A 16,782-nucleotide genomic window follows, 5' to 3' on the forward strand; every position below is an offset into this window, starting at 1 on the left:
CCGTGCGACCTAAAAAGATTGTTTTGAAATTTCCTCAGAATTGAGAATTCAACTATTAGTTTTTCCTGGAACTAACCCCTGCGGGATGAGTTCAGCACTGCAGAACAACCCCTGGGGACATCCATGGTGTCATTCCACACAGGAAGAGGAAGCTGGAAAGACATAGGAAGGTTGGCTACCAGCTTTGATTTTTATTTCAAACAGTTTTGTGAGGAGGATAAATAAAAAGTTAAATGTGTAAAGGTAAGGAATGAGCTAATTATGGAGGAACCAACTGCATACAAAGGTAATATTTGGCTTTATCCCCACCCTGACCTGTTCAGTGCTTTGACATATTTATTATTATTTTTTTTCTTAAAAGATTTTATTTATTTATTCATGAGAGACAGAGAAAGAGAGAGAGAGGCAGAGACACAGGCAGAGAGAGAAGCAGGCTCCATGCAGGGAGCCCGACGTGGGACTTGATCCTGGGTCTCCAGGATCACACCCTGGGCTGCAGGCAGCGCTAAACCACTGAGCCACCAGGGCTGCCCTATTATTATTATTATTATTATTATTATTAATTATTATTATTATTATTATAAATACCATTGGACAGTCAAATGTGAATGAAATAAATCTAGTTGGTAAATTGCTTATTTAGCTTGCTAAATTTTCTCCTGGAAATTTTGTGCATCCTCATTTCTTAATATGACAGCTAATGTTTTAGCTTTCTTTTTCTCTTTTTAGCACTGAATAGTATTTCATTGTCTGCATTTGTTGATGAGCTTCTGGGAGTGAGAATCCTCAGAATTCCCTTAATCCACCAAGGAAATCTCAAACCTACTTAAAAAAATTTATAGTTTTTCAAACTGTGCTGACAAGATCACTAATAATTTCTATAATCCCTAAAAAAAAAAAAAATCTTATAAAGCTAGTGTTCTGTTTTGGCCGGCTGAGGTTGAGACACTAATTTACCTAATGATGGTTGCCTGGTCTTAATTAAAAACTCAAGGGCTCCAGCCCACTGCACTGCCCTAGGGCATTGGGATTAGGGTTGTCAGATTTAGCACATCAAAGCAGAGTGTTTTATCTGGCAATCCTAGTTAGAATAAAGGCCCCACACGTCTAGTAATGATGATATATAAAAAAAAATCTAAAATCTAATGGAAAGCCAATACCGTATTTACTATGATATGGCCAGTGATAATGCCAACTTTCCACCACCCTCTTACCCCACGCCCACTCCAACCCCCCATTCAATGTATTCTTTCATTTATCTTATTCTGGTTAGAAATTTTGAGCAGCAACTATAGGTGCCCCTGGAATAAAAAGAAGACAACACAAATGAATGGTTACTTAATGCAAGATTTTTCAGAAGGCCCTTTTTCAAAGATTGGAGTCAACTGCAGATGGGGGAGGGTGGGAGCCACTGTGTGGCAGAGTTTTTGTGGACTTGCCTCAAGGACTGCCTGTAAGTGGTATGCGGCGGGGGCCCATGAGCGGATTTGAAGTGGGGCTCTTGAGATTCCAACTGTGCTCCACGCTCCAATCTGGGCTGCCCTGCTCTCGTCAATTTACACAATAGCATTCAGCTTAAGGTTTCATCTGAAGAAGATGGACCGCTGCTAAAATGCCATCTGAAACCATTACTCTAAATTACTCATGTGCTGTCCAGTGCAGGAGCCACCAGCCACGTGTGGCTATTGAGCCTTGGAAATGTGGCTAGTACAGCTTGAGTCGTGCTGTACATGTAAAATAAACATCGGATTTCAAAGATTTTGTATTAAAAAACCTCTCAGCTTTGGGATGCCTGGTGGCTCAGTGGTTGAGCGTCTGCCTTTGGCTCAGGGTGTGATCCCGGCTCCCCGGTCCAGGGATTGAGTCCCACGTCGGGCTCCCCTTGAAGCGCCTGCTTCTCCCTCTGCCTATGTCTCTGCCTCTCTCATGAATAAATAAATAAAATCTTTAAAAAAATTCTTAGTTTTTATGCTGATTACAGGTTCAAATGATTATTTTGTGGATATATTGCCTAAATACATATATTATTAAAATTTATTTTACTTATTTTTGTTCTTTAAAATGTGACCACTGGAAAAGATTTAAATGTGTGTATGGTTTGTATTATGTTTTAGTTGGATGGTGCTGGTACACCATGTTGGGAGTTACTCAGAAGAAATTCTAGGGCTGGTATGAATAGCGTGTTACCACTCCCAGGCTAGTTTACATTGTCCACTAGTCTGAGCATTTTGCAGCTAAGAATAATATAATGTTTATGTCATTGATAGTCATTCTAAAATAATAAAAAAATATTGAGGACTCTCTCCAGCTTTTTTTTCCTTCTTGGTATTTAGACTTATTTTTTTTTTTTTTGTTATGGTTATACCAGCCGAGGAAAGTGGGGAGGTGGGTCGTGACACTGACTCCATGTTTCAGAGAAACGCACAGGTGGCAGCCCCAAGCAGGAACAGGTGGTTCTGGAGCTAAATATCAAGACCAAGACCAACCACGCCCTGCGGGCAGGTGTCCTGGCTCAGCCCAGCAGCCCTGCAATGAACCCCATGGACTCAGGTTCCTCTGAGCAGCAGCTCCTACTCTTCCAGCATCACTTCCTCTTGTAGCTTTTTCTGCTCTTCTGCTTGTAGCTTCTTGGGCTTTTTCTGATTCGGAAAGAATTCACGGCCCCTCTGCTTCCGTTCCTTCTTGGGAAGCTCCTCCTCTCTTTTTCTTTCTCTCTCCAATTCTTCCTGTTTTTTTCTTTTCCTTGGCCCTGTTCTCTGCTCCTCCTCTTGGTGCTTTTATCTTCTTGGCTGTTCCAGTTCCTGAAGCCTCTCAAGCTGTTATTTCCTCAGTGAGGCATCACTCAGGTGTTTGGAGTCAGAGAAACTTTTTTTTAAAGATTTTATGTATTTATTTGAGATAGAGAACATGAGTGGGAGGGGGGGGAAGGCAGAAGGAGAGGGAGAAACAAACTCTCCACGGAGCAGGGAGCCCAAAGTGGGCCTCAATCCCAGCACCCTACCTGAGCTGAAGGCAGACACTTAATTGGCTGAGCCACCAGGTGCCCAGAATCAAGAGAAACCTTATGTAGTGGCAATTGCCTGGCACTCCTTGCCTTTCTACACGACCTTTGGCGGCACAGGGCACTCAGGGCGTGGATGAAGCCCATGTATGTACTTGCAGTTTGCAACCTTGGCTTGGAAGTTCAAGTGTTCCAGAAATTGGAGGTGTGGAAGTTCTGGCCTGTCGTCTCCTCCCACTGGGGGGTCCAGCATGGGGATGTCCATGTTCCATATTTCCCCTGACTTATCAAGCACTTTGACCATGACCAACTTGCTGAGCTGACTCCTCAGGGCAAATAATTTGCAGGGCAGCCCCCTCCAAGTGACAGATGCCTGGCCTCTCTCTGGGTAGCATTTCATTCTCATCCTTTTCGTCATGGAAGAAAGAGTTCCCTGGCATGTGAGGAAATTGATTTTGAACTTGGCGGCATGCATTGACTTGGAGGAAGTCACCAAGCTTAATGACCTTGCCATGGAGGCAGGCCAGGAAAGAGGTGACCAGATTCTTGTCTACCTTGCCTTCCAAGTGGATGAAGTCCATGGTGCTTTTAGAAATCTGCAGGGTGGAGACCTAGTGATCGTGCACCATGGTCGTAAGACTTTTCATCACTTCCTTGGCTGCTTCAGCTGTGGAGGGCCATGTTGATGGTCACCTTCATGATGGGCCTGAGACAGAGGCTGACAGAAGACAGAACGCCACCATCCTAGATGTGTCTTGGACTGTGGTAGCTGCTGCCTTAGCCCAGCAGGAGCTCCCCACTCGGCACCACCACTGTTTCCTGAAGGTGTCCTTGGCGCCACTGCCTGCCACCACTGCCTACCCCTATGTCTGTGCTAAGTGCTAGAGACACAAAGGTAAGTGAGACATATTAATTTGTGCCTTTGAGGACCTCAGTTTAGACACACAGAGAGAGATAAAGAATAAATAACATAAAATATGCCCTCTGGACTCCAGAGACCTGACTGCCTTGTTCACAGCTGAATCATTGTCTGGGCCATACTGTAAAGATTTGTTGAATACATAAGTAGATTAATGAATGCAGAGTACTAAAGGAACACAGAACAGAGGGAATAAGGAAGGTTTTGTAGAGGAAGTGCTGAGTAATGGATTAGAAAGAGGTAGCCAGGCAAATCAGGCTGGAGAAAGTATTCAGGAAGGAGAAAGGGCAAGGTTTGCTCAAATTTGCAGTAACTGATTATACCTGGTTATAGAAGGTGGTGGAGGAAGTGGTGAGGGGTGAGGTGAGTCCTAGATGAAGAACTTCATATGCAGAGTTACTAAGTTAAGATTCTATCCAAAAATCAATGGAGAGTCACTTTTTTTTTAAAGATTTATCATTTATTTGAGAAAGAGAATTTAAACAAGCATGGGGGAGCAGCAGGGGGAGAGATAAGCAGACTCTGTACTGAGTGTGGAGCCTGATGTCGCGCTTAATCCCGGGACCCTGAGATCAGATCCTAAGCCAAAACCAAGAGTTGGATGCTTAACCAACTGAGCCACTTAGGAGCCCCTGTTGGAGAGTCATTTTTAAGCAGAGAAATATTATTATGTTTTTTTGTCACATAGAAGGATCAATCTGAGAACATAATGGAGGACTAGTTGGTTACAGAATGGCTAATACTGGAAGCAAGAAGACCAACTAGAGATTGGTGAATAACTCAAGTAAGGGGAGATATGAGTTTGAAATAAGGCAGTGATACTACAAAGTAAAGAGAGGGACTGCCAGTTGCATTGCTGATGGCATCTGCACTGTTGTCAGTATCCCCTTCAGGAATGCTGAGATGTTCTGTTTCTGGACTGCGTTTCAGGGTGGGAGGCAGGGGTAGTGTTAACCAAAAAACTGCTAGACTGACAGGAGTAAGGATAAAGGGAGAGAGAGAGAGGGAGAGAGAGAGAGAGAGAGAGATGAAATTTTTCATTCAAAAAGAACGTAAGGCCAAAAATCCAAAGTATATGGAAAAAATGAACATTAAGATGACAAACACAACAATTATAACATGAATTTACTTTAAAAAATACCAATTTTATAGAGAATTTTAAAAAAGATTTCTATTTATTTAAGAGAGAGCAGAATGCACGCAAGAGAGAGCACAAGCAGGGGTGAGGGGCAGAGGGAGAAGGACAAGCAGACTCCCCACTGAACAGTCTCAACCCCAGGGCCCTGGGATCATGCCCTGAGCAGAAGGCAGATGCTTAACCGACTGAGCCACCCAGGTATCCCTCAATTTTATAGAGAAATTTGACAAAGTTTTAAAAATCAGTATGTTGAAGGTATTCAAAGAATAAATGAAGTCATGATATCTATAAAGAAATGATAAATAAGAAAAAACAAATGGGAAGATGTGAAACAAAAAGATAGGGATATAAAAAGAAATAATTTAAAAGTAAATCATTTAAATAAAACTAAAATGATAGATGGGCTGAACGTTAGACTAAACACAGAGAACAAATTGGAGAAATGGAATAAAGCACTGAAGAATTAACCTAGTATAAACTATAGAGAGTGAAAGAAATAAAAACAAAACAGCAGGTAGGAGACCTAGAGATCAGGAAAGTCTGAGTAATGTTAAATAAGGAATTCCAGCAAAGGAGAATAGAGGAAAGGGTGGAAAAGCAACATTTGGAGATCTAATAACTGAAAAATTTCCAATCTGAAAAAAGACTGGGATTTGTTTATCTCGGGTTCATTCATTCATTCAGCAAACACTTAATGAGCACTTACTATGTAAGTGTTGGAGAGCAGGTCCATTGACAGAAAGAGTGACTATCAGAGGAAGCCCAGATTGTGTTTACTCTGGGACATGTTGATTGAAGAGTTCTCTGGGACAGAAAAGTAGGTATCAGGAAAGTAAGAATGGAGCTCAGGAGAGCTGGAGACAGACATCTTAAGCAGTTGTTGAAATGAGAAAAATAAAACTCCCTAGACAGATTCCAAGTTCAACAAGTAGAGGAGGACAGAGCAGGTGGGAAACACGTCTTGGGGGAGATGAAGCCTGCGGATGGGAGGGTCTGAAGAGAGTAGTATAGCGCAGGGCAGCCCACGGTGGAGGGCAGATGCAGATGAGCCCGAACAGAGGATGCAGCTGATGCTGGGGGCGACTGGCTGGATTGGCAAGCCAGAGAAAGCCCTACAGGTGATGGAAAAAGGCGGACCAAGCGCGAAGGAATCCTATTTTTCCATTCATATATGCAAAATGACAGATACGCCCTCACCTTCGCATTTGTCGCAGGTTGGGTGGCATCTCTCACATGTCTTGGTTTTTTGCTCCGCGTAGTAATGCTCTGGGCAGGTGGGGTGACACTCTCCCTCGGAGCGGAGCAGAAAGAAAAATGTATCGCAGGACAGGCAGTCGGTGGGCCCCGGGCCCTGGCATGCCTTGCAGCTCTTGCTGCACCTCTCGCACCGTCCAGTGGAGATTTCTGCGTAATACCTGAAACCGAGCGGGGAAGCAAAGAATGAACCCGGGGCTTTGCTCTTAAGTTGGGTGTGGTGGGAGAAGGCAAGATCGCGGAGGAGTAGGGTCCCCGGGTCACCTGGCCCCACCAACTTCCCTAGATAACTTTCAAGTCATCCTGAAAACCTACGACTTCGGCCTGAGATTTAAAGAGAGAACATCTGGAACGCTACAGAGAGAAGAGTTCGCGCTTCTATCAAGGTAGGAAGGTGGAAAAAATAAAAGAAATTAAAAAGACTCCAGTGGGGGAGGGGCGGGCTAAGGGGGGCCGCGAGAGCCCCCAGGACAGGAAAGCCCAGGCCGGGAGAAGCAGGAACTTTAACAATCTTCCCGGATGGAAAGGCGCTCGCAGGGAACTTGGGCAGGATCCCAGGAGGGGCAGTGGAGCCCCCAGGTTCCCGGGGTCACTAACAGAGGAGGGGCGCCCGGGGGAGAGCGCACCGCACCGCGCAGACCGAGCTCCCTAAAGGGCTGCAGCGCCCGGCGGGGCCCCGGGAGCAGCGCAGGCGGCGGCGCAGGCCCCGGAGCCCAGGGCGCCGGGGACACAGCCCAGGATCTGGCGCTCCCCTGGGACAGGCGGAGGCGGGGAGGGCACAGGACAGCGAGGACCTCCTGTCACCTTCAGGCCGCCCGGAGCTGTGCAGGTCAGCGCCTCGCCCCGGAGCATCCAGGCCTGTGCAGACTGGGAGGTGTGGTAGTTCCTGCAGGAGTTGACTCATGGGCTGGAGAGCTGACCTCCGCCAGTGTGGTTGTTCCTCCTGGTGTCACCCTGTGCCTGGGAGGGGCGGGGCAACCAGGGAGCAGGGGCCTCACAGGATAAACAGCTCCCACTGAGCCCTGCACCTGGCAGGGGGCGGGCATCTCCCCCAGGTGCACACACCTGAGAATCAGCACAGCAGGCCCCTCCCCTGAAGACCAGCTGGAAGGACAGGGGAAGAGCAAGTTCTTAGCTGAGCAGCGCTAGAAAGCTCCGGGGAAAGTCGAGGGATTTACAGTATATAGAACCAGAGGATACCCCTCCTTGTTTTTTGTTTTTATTTGTTTTTTATTTTTCTTTCTTCTCTTTTTTTTCCCTTCCTTTTTCCAGGAAAACTTGTTTTTAGCCACTCTGCACTGAGCAAAATGACTAGAAAGAGAACTCACCACACAAGAAAGAATCAGAAACAGTACTGTCTCCCACAGAGTTACAGAATTTTAATTGAAGTTCGATGTCAGAAAGCCAATTCAGAAGCACAATTATAAAGCTACTGGTGGCTCTGGAAAAATGCATAAAGGATTCAAGAGACTTCATGACTGCAGAATTTAGATCTAATCAGGCCAAAATTAAAAATCAATTAAATGGGGGATCCCTGGGTGGCTCAGTGGTTTAGCGCCTGCCTTTGGCAATGTGTGATCCTGGAGTCCCACGTTGGGCTTCCGGCATGGAGCCTGCTTCTCCCTCCTCCTGTGTCTCTGCCTCTCTCTCTCTCTCTCTCTCTCTCTCTATCATAAATAAATAAATCTTAAAAAAATCAATTAAATGAGATGCAATCCAAACTGGAGGTCCTAACGATAAGGGTTAATGAGGTAGAAGAAAGAGTGAGTGACATAGAAGACAAGTTGATGGCAAGGAAGGAAGCTGAGGAAAAAAGAGAAAAATAATTAAAAGATTATGAGGAAAGGTTAAGGGAAATAAATGACAGCCTCAGAAGGAAAAATCTACATTTAATTGGGGTTCCAGAGGGCGCCAAAAGGGACAGAGGACCAGAAAGTGTATTTGAACAAATTATAGCTGAGAACTTCCCTAACTTGGGGAGGGAAACAGGCATTCAGATCCAGGAGATAGAGAGATCCCCCTGCTAAAATCAAGAAAAACCATTCAACACCTTGACATCTAATAGCGAAATTTGCAAATTCCAAAGATAAAGAGAAAATCCTTAAAGCAGCAAGAGACAAGAGATCCCTAACCTTTATGGGGAGAAATACTAGATTAACAGCAGACCTCTCCACAGAGACCTGGCAGGCCAGAAAGGGCTGGCAGGATATATTCAGGGTCCTAGATGAGAAGAACATGCAGCCAAGAATACTTTATCCAGCAAGGCTCTCATTCAGAATAGAAGGAGAGATAAAGAGCCTCCAAGATAAGCAGAAACTGAAAGAATATGTGACCATCAAACCAGCTCTGCAAGAAATATTAAGGGGAACTCTGTAAAAGAAAGAGGACACCCAAAGAAATAACCCACAAAAACAGGGACTGAATAGGTATTATGAGGACACTAAATTCATATCTTTCAATAGTAACTCTGAACGTGAATGGGCTTAATGATCCCATCAAAAGGCGCAGAGTTTCAGACTGGATAAAAAAGCAAGACCCATCTATTTGCTGTCTATAAGAGACTCATTTTAGACCTAAGGACAACTACAGCCTGAAAATAAAAGGTTGGAGAACCATTTACCATTCAGATTGTCCTCAAAAGAAAGCAGGGGTAGCAATCCTCATAACAGATAAAGTTTACCCAAAAGACTGTAGTAAGAGATGAAGAGGGACACTTAAAGGATCTTTCCAACAAGAGGACCTAACAATCAAGAATATTTATGCCCCCAATGTGGGAGCGGCCAAGTATATCAATCAATTAATAACCAAAGTTAAGACATATTTCAATAATAATACACTTATACTGGGAGATTTTAACACGGCACTTTCTACAAATGACAGCTATTCTAAGCACAACATCTCCAAAGAAACAAGAGCTTTAAACCAGATGGATTTCACAGATATTTACAGAACTTTACATCCAAACGCAACTGAATATACATTCTTCTCAAGTGCACATGGAACTTTCTCCAGAATAGACCACATACTGGGTCACAAATCAGGTCTTAACCCATACCAAAAGATTGGGATTGTCCCCTGCATATTTTCAGATCATAAAGCTTTGAAACTAGAACTCAATCACAAGAAGAAATTTGGAAGAAATTCGGAAGAAATTCAAACATGTGGACAGCCCTGATGGCCCAGTGGTTTGGTGCCACCTTCGGCCCGGGGTATGATCTTGGAGACCTGGGATCGGGTCCCACATCAGGCTCACTGCATGGAGCCTGCTTCTCCCTTTGCCTGTGTCTCTGCCTCTCTCTCTCTCTCATCAATAAAATAATAATAATAAAAAAACACGTGGAGGTTAAAGACCATCCTGCTAAAAGATGAAAGGGTCAACCAGGAAATTAGAGAAGAATTAAAAAGATTCATGGAAACTAACGAGAATAAGATACAACTGTTCAAAATCTTGGGGATACAGCAAAAGCAGTCCTGAGAAGGAAATACATCACAATACAAGCATCCCTCAAAAAACTGGAAAAACCTCAAATACACAAGTTAACCTTGCACCTAAAGGAACTGGAGAAAGAACAGCAAATAAAACCTACACCCAACAGAAGAAGAGAATTAATAAAGATTTGAGCAGAACTCAATGAAATAGAGAACAGAAGAACTGTAGAACAGATCAACAAAACCAGGAGTTGGTTCTTTGAAAGAATAATAAGATAGATAAACCATTAGCCAGCCTCATTAAAAACAAAAAAGATCTAATTAATAAAATCACGAATGAAAGAGGAGAGATCAAACCAATACCAAGGAAATACAAACGATTTTAAAAACATATGAGCCGTATATTATACGCCAATAAATGAGGCAATCTAGAAGAAATGGACGCATTTCTGGAAAACCACAAATTACCAAAACTGGAACAGGAAGAAATAGAAAACCTGAAAAGGCCAATAGCCAGGGATGAAATTGAAGCAGTCATCAAAAACCTCCCAAGACACAACAGTCCAGGGCCAGATGGCTTCCCAGGGGAATTCTGGGAAGAAACAATACCTCTTCTACTAAAGCTGTTCCAAAAGATAGAAAGAGACAGAATACTTCCAAACTCGTTTTATGAGGCCAGCATCACCTTGATTCCAAAACCAAAGACCCTACCAAAAAGGAGAATTATAGACCAATATCCCTGATGAACACAGGTGCAAAAATTCTCAACAAGGATCCAACAGTACATTAAGAGGATTATTCACCATGACCAAGTGGGATTTATCCCTGGGATGCAAGGCTAGTTCAACATGTGTAAAGCAATCAGTGTGATAGAGCATATCAACAAGAGAAAACACAAGAACCATTTGATCCTCTCAGTAGATACAGAGAAAACATTTGACAAAATACAGCATCCATTCCTGATCAAAACTCTTCAGAGAGTTTTATAGAGAAACTCTATAGAGAGAACATTCCTCAGCATCTTAAAAGCCATCTACAAAAAGCCCACAGCAAATATCATTCTCAATGGGGAAACACTGGGAGCCTTTCCCCTAAGATCAGGAACATGACAGGGATGTCCACTCTCACCATTGCTATTCAACATAGTACTAGAAGTCCTAGCCTCAGCAATGAGGCAACAAAAAGAAATAAAAGGCATTCAAATTGGCAAAGAAGTCAAACTCTCCCTCTTTGTAGATGATATGATACTGTACATAGAAAACCCAAAGACTCCACCCCAAGATTGCTAGAACTCATACAGCAATTCGGCAGTGTGGCAGGATACAAAAATCAATGACCAGAAATCAGTGGCATTCGTATACACTCACAATGAGACTGAAGAAAGAGAAATTAAGGAGTCAGTCCCATTTACAATTGCACCCAAAAGCATAAGATACCTAGGAATAAACCTAACCAAAGAGGTAAAGGATCTATACCCTAAAAACTACAGAACACTTCTGAAAGAAATTGAGGAAGACACAAAGAGATGGAAAATATTCCATGCTCATGGATTGGAAGAATTAATATTGTGAAAATGTCAATGCTACCCAGGGCAATTTACACATTTAATGCAATCCCTATCAAAATACCATGGACTTTCTTCAGAGAGTTGGAGCAAATAATCTTAAGATTTGTGTGGAACCAGAAAAGACCCCGAATAGCCAGGGGAATATTACAAAAGAAAACCAGAGCTGGGGGCATCACAATGCCAGATTTCAGGTTGTACTACAAAGCTGGGGTCATCAAGACAGTGTAGTAACTGCATGGAGTCAAAGCCAAGCAATTCCACTTACGAGCTGTGCGACCCCGGGCAAGTCACACAACGTCCCTGTGCCTCAAGTCTGTAATATGAGGCTAATGTTAGTAGCTAAAATTAAGTAAGTTATTATTGAGAAAATTGTTAGAACCGTGCTGGGTTCATTATAAGTAGCACATATTAGTGATAATTATGAATCATATGATTAAATCTAAAAGCAAACCCAATCCCTATTTTACAAAGGAGGCTCAGAGAATTTAAACGGTTGGCTTAATGTCAAGCTTGTGAAGCAGGCTACTGTGATTTGAGCATATCTGTTACATACCTGCTATAACAAAGCAGGGCAAAGTAAGTAAAAAAAAAATTTCCAGTAAGATAGAAGAGAGAAAAGAAATCATTGGCAAAGATGAGCTTCCATGGGTCATCTGATGCTTCTTGGCATCTCTGGACACTTAAACTATCCTAGAAACTGGAAGGTTTGCCCTTGGCTTCTCTGATGTGAAACTATTTGCTACATTAGTTTCCTTAGAATTTATTTCATTTCTTCTAATTTGTTGGAAGCTAAAACCCTGGCTAGGTAGTGCTGAGCCTGCCTCTACCTAGCCACCTGTCACTGACCTGAGCGAGGGCTCTTGTACTTCAGTGGCCTGGCTTGTGGCAAATCAGGCCTTGCTTTTCCTTCTGCAGTTAGGTAAGAAGCAATTATTGCCCAGTCAATCAGTAAGAGACAGGGTGATGAAGGGAGGACAAAGAAAACATCAATCACGAACTGAAGAGCTGATAAAGACCACAGAACAGAAGGTCCAAAAGAGAGCCACCGGAAAAGGTAGAAACCCACATTTTCCCACACAGAGAATACATGGGCTTGAAGTCAGAAGATCTGATTTCCCCTCGTGGCCCTACTATGTATTAGTGGCCTTGTGACTTTGGGCAAGTCACTTAAGTTCCTTGAGCCTCAAGTTTCTCATCTGTAAAATGGGGAGAATAAATCAATCTCTGAGGATTGTTGGAGAACCAAATCATAGTTTAAAAATATATTCTGAAAAAAAATAAAAATATATTCTGAGTAGAAATTCTTTGTAAACTCCAAAGCAGCGTACATGTTCTTTACTAAAGTTACTAATGTGATAAGTTGTTTTTAAGATGAAAAGCATTAGTAGGGACTGTGGGGAAGAGAGCTTATTAATACACCATTTTACTTTTTTAATACACCATAGGTCTTAAGAATTATCAGAGGACAAGACAGTGGAGAGTGGACTAGGCATGATTAAAAGAGTACAACACCACTTCTTCCTTCGATGACTTGTGTGATGTGGCAATGCAATCTCCAGAGCCTCCATACCTTGAATCAGATTTTGTGCACAAGCGCAAACATTAATTGGAGGCTTCCAAAACTTGCTCTGTGGTAAAAGATAATTATGTGTGTGGGTAAAGGGTTCAGAGGATCATTTACCTGCCTTTTTAAGGCAAAGAGATTTACCATACGAAGTTGATGCGGTGCAAGAGGAACATTGATTTTATAAGAGGAACCATTTCTATTAAATATTTCCACTTATACCTCATTGATATCCCATTTGTTCCCCATTAAAGAGATTTATGGCAACCTGTGCCTCTCTTCTCAGTGGGTAATTTCACACACTTCACAACGGAACAATTGTCTTCTTAATTCCGTGGTCCACAGTCTATTTAGATCACAGGATTATACCCTTTTGTGTAAAGAGTATTTAATGACTTGATTTGAAGGAGATGGAGATTACTTTTATTGGATCCAGATCTTTTCAGGCATTTTCTGGAATGAAGATAAAAGCTAACCGAGGTGGCCCCATCTCCCTCCCTTGTTGGGTAGGACCCTTTCTTCATGGATCAATTTGGCTGCTGTTTTTGAGGGGTGAGGTGTGTGACTTTGTGCTGTGTGTTGCAGTAATATGTATGAAAAATAAGAGGTTTTTTTTTTTTTCAGGTGCTTTTAACTTTCTTGGTAAGAAATCTATGGGAAAAATCCATTCCTTTTTGTATTTTAAGATTTGTTTGGTTTTTAAGATTTGTTATTTATTTGAGAGAAAGTGAGAGAGAACATGAATGGGGGTGGGCAGAGGGAGAGGGAAAAGTAGACTCTTTTGAGCAGAGAGCTTGATGTGGGGCTGGATCCCAGGAGTATAAGTGGGAATATTTAACTGAAATTTTTCCCTTTGTAAAATCAGTGCCCACATACATTACTTAGACTTCACCTATTAAATCTGATCGGAACAAATCCTAACGCAGAAGAGAAAGAAACTACATGTATAGTCTTAGACTTCTCTAAGGGAAGAGTGCTTTGCCTCTGTCTTGTGATCTCCTGTACCTTCAAATTAGTAGTGAAGTTTGACACGTGATTCTGACTTGATAATCGACCCTTAATGTTATCTCACTGGGTCACTCTGCCTCTCTTCTGTCCTCATTCATTATATGAACTAGCTGAAATCCTTTTTTTTTTTTTAAGATATTTATTTAAGAATCTCTACATCCAACGTGAGGCTCAAACTCATGACCCCAAAATCAAGAGTTGCGTGCTCTACTGACTGAGCCAGCCAGTCAGTAGAGCTGATATCCTTTAGGGACCATTAGACCTCAGTTGGACTCTCCTCTTCATTTCTTAGTAGCACCGAGACTTCAGTCTGGTGTTGTAGAATTTAACTTCCTCGTCGGCCAAATGAGTTTGCCAAGAGTGCTGTCTAGAGTGGTTTTGGGAAACGAGTGTGGAGCACCTTACCCTTCCCTGCAGTAGAGGAGGCACTCCTTTTCCAGTTGGAATAAGCCTGGCTGGCAGGAGAGGCACTGTGTGCTGCGTCTCCCTTCACATGTCCTACAGGAGTTGTGGCAGGGGACACACTGGTGGGTGTCCTCATCAGCGTAGTAGCCCTCGGGGCAGTCCTGCACGCAGGTGGTGTCTGCCAAGGAAGGAAAAGAGTCTGCCTTGATATCAGGTATGACATGTGTCTCCCAAACCTCCTCTCTGTGCTCCCCTCTGTGAACCATGGTGGGAGTGGTGGATGCAGGAGGAAGGAGACGATGTCCCTGTGAGTATCTTGCTTCTCAGGTCTCCTGGGTTGGGGAGATAGATGCTAACACTTTCCAGATCTTGGGCATATTTGTCTCCCCGCCCCCTGCTCCTCATGCTCCTCCACTACTCCTTCTTCTGGCTGAGTGAATTTTGCTTCATTTTCTTTCTCACATGCCTGTGTGAAGCCTAATCATGGTATTCCTGGAAACCTGAGGGCATTGCTTCACATCAGAGATAACCTTCAAATATGATCTGCTGGAGGTGGCCAGCCTCAGACCATGCCAGACTTCAGAAGATTTATTAATCACTGGTTGCAAAAGCCGGGGGAAATTCTGATGAGGGGCTGAGTACCCGCATGTTTGTAAAGTGTCTCTCCACCGACTGCTTATTAATCCAAGGGAACATAGTAACTAAGTAATGGAGACATTGGACAGCACTCTGAACAGATGACCACAGCTAGCATCCCTGTTGAAGTATTCTGGCTGAGAATGCATCATCTCCATGCAGCTGTGGGCAGCCTCACACAGGCTCCAATGGACGGACAGGGACCATATTCTTCTAAAATGTTGATATGATGTAGAAAAACTGTCTGTGGAAATGTTTCAGATTAAGGGGGGCTTCAGAGAGCAATACCTGGTTGGAAACTGGCTCCTGTTCCAAGGGGGAATTGCCACACTTATAAAAGAGATGATATAGTAAAGTAGTGATGTTAAATTCACTTGCATCGACAACTGTACCATGGCTATGTAAAAAAGCATCCCTATTTTTAGGAAATACAGACCAAAGTATTAAAGCTAAAGGAGCCACAATGTGTAGGTCACATCCTCAGATGATCGGGAAAATATTTATTGGAGATTGAGAGAGAGCAAGAATAAGCTAGTGATTGAGTAAATGGGGTACAAGATGAGGGGTGGGCAGAGTGGGTGAAGGGTACATGTGTGATGTTCTTTGTATTTTTGTTTTTTCTGTAGGTTTGAAAATTTTCCAAATATAAAGTGAAAAATTAGAAAGATACCAAATACCTCCTGGGCACCAGTTTTGCAGCTGGAGGGAAAGAAAGAGCCAGCCCGCAGCCGAGGAAAGGTAACTCACTGAGAAGAAGGCTGTCCCTTGGGCAGGAGTGACACTGTTCCTCTGTGGGCCCAGTGCAGCGGAAGCACTTAGCATGGCAGGGCTTGCATTTCAGAGCCTGCACATCCCAGTACTCAGAGTGGGTGCATTCCTTGTGAGGCATGCAGGTCCCGTGGCTGTTGACCTGCAGGCCTTCCTGACAGGTGATGCACGTCCCAGATGACAAGCAGGTCTGGCAGGACTTGTGGCAATCTGTTGGCACAGTGAGAGCAGAAGAGCTAGTGAGAGAGGGCTGGGGTCCCTGCTGGAAGGTGTGTTTCCATTCCTTCCTCCTCTGTTTCAGAGATTTCTAGGGTTCCAGGTCAAGGACATGGGGCCACCAGTTGGGTAGAGCTCTGGGGCTCTGGGTAGAGCATTCTGGTCAAATGAGAAGGAAGATGGCCATTGCACATTCTCTATACTATCTAGGGAGCCCCTTCTTGCACCATCCAGAAATACTGGACTCAGTGTAGTTACCAAAACTGCAACAAAATAATAAGCTGGTTTGTGGCCTGCTCACCCTGTAACTCTTACGCTATGGTCTTCCACTGACCTCTCAGAACCCCTGCAGCTTAATACTAACATAACAATTGTTGGGGTGTATTATAATTATCTGTTGATCAAAAAAAAAAGCCTCTTTTGTATTCATTGATGAGCGCACAGTCCCCTGTGAGGGGGCCTGGCATGTAGCAGGTGCTCAGTAAATTTTTGTTAGGCAAATAAAAACAAAACCATTCATTTATCCTGGGAATTTTAGCAATTGCTGTTCCCTCTGCCTAGAATAAAGGTGCAGTTTATTTCCTTCTGTTTTTCTTTTTTATCCTTTTCTTTTAAAAGGATTTTATTTATTTATTCATGACAGACACACACACAGAGAGGCAGAGACATAGGCAGAGGGAGAAGCAGGCTTCCCAAGAGGAACCTAATGCAGGACTCAATCCCAGGACCCCAGGATCACACCCTGAGCCAAAGGCCATCGCTCAACCGCTGAGCCACCCGGATGCCCTTCCTTTTATTTTTCAATGATGTCTTCAGGCTGCCTTCTCTCTGATTTCAACTCCATGTTGGCCAACTTCCTGTTCTCCTGCCCTGCCTT

General features: G+C 43.5%; 1 protein-coding gene across 1 annotated transcript in view; it reads right to left on the reverse strand.

Annotated features, from left to right (window-relative positions):
- PCSK5 (proprotein convertase subtilisin/kexin type 5) overlaps positions 1-16,782 on the reverse strand; it is a 440,983-nt gene that overhangs the window by 12,978 nt on the left and 411,223 nt on the right. Inside the window, exons 33-35 of the mRNA XM_055310345.1 lie at positions 15,669-15,899; positions 14,286-14,463; positions 6,256-6,473 (exon numbers count right to left, since the gene is read on the reverse strand). Coding sequence (XP_055166320.1) covers positions 6,256-6,473; positions 14,286-14,463; positions 15,669-15,899 — 627 coding nt within the window. The remainder of the gene's footprint in view (positions 1-6,255; positions 6,474-14,285; positions 14,464-15,668; positions 15,900-16,782) is intronic.

This window comes from Nyctereutes procyonoides, unplaced genomic scaffold (assembly GCF_905146905.1).
Source record: "Nyctereutes procyonoides isolate TBG_1078 unplaced genomic scaffold, NYPRO_anot_genome, whole genome shotgun sequence".
NCBI lineage: Eukaryota > Metazoa > Chordata > Mammalia > Carnivora > Canidae > Nyctereutes > Nyctereutes procyonoides.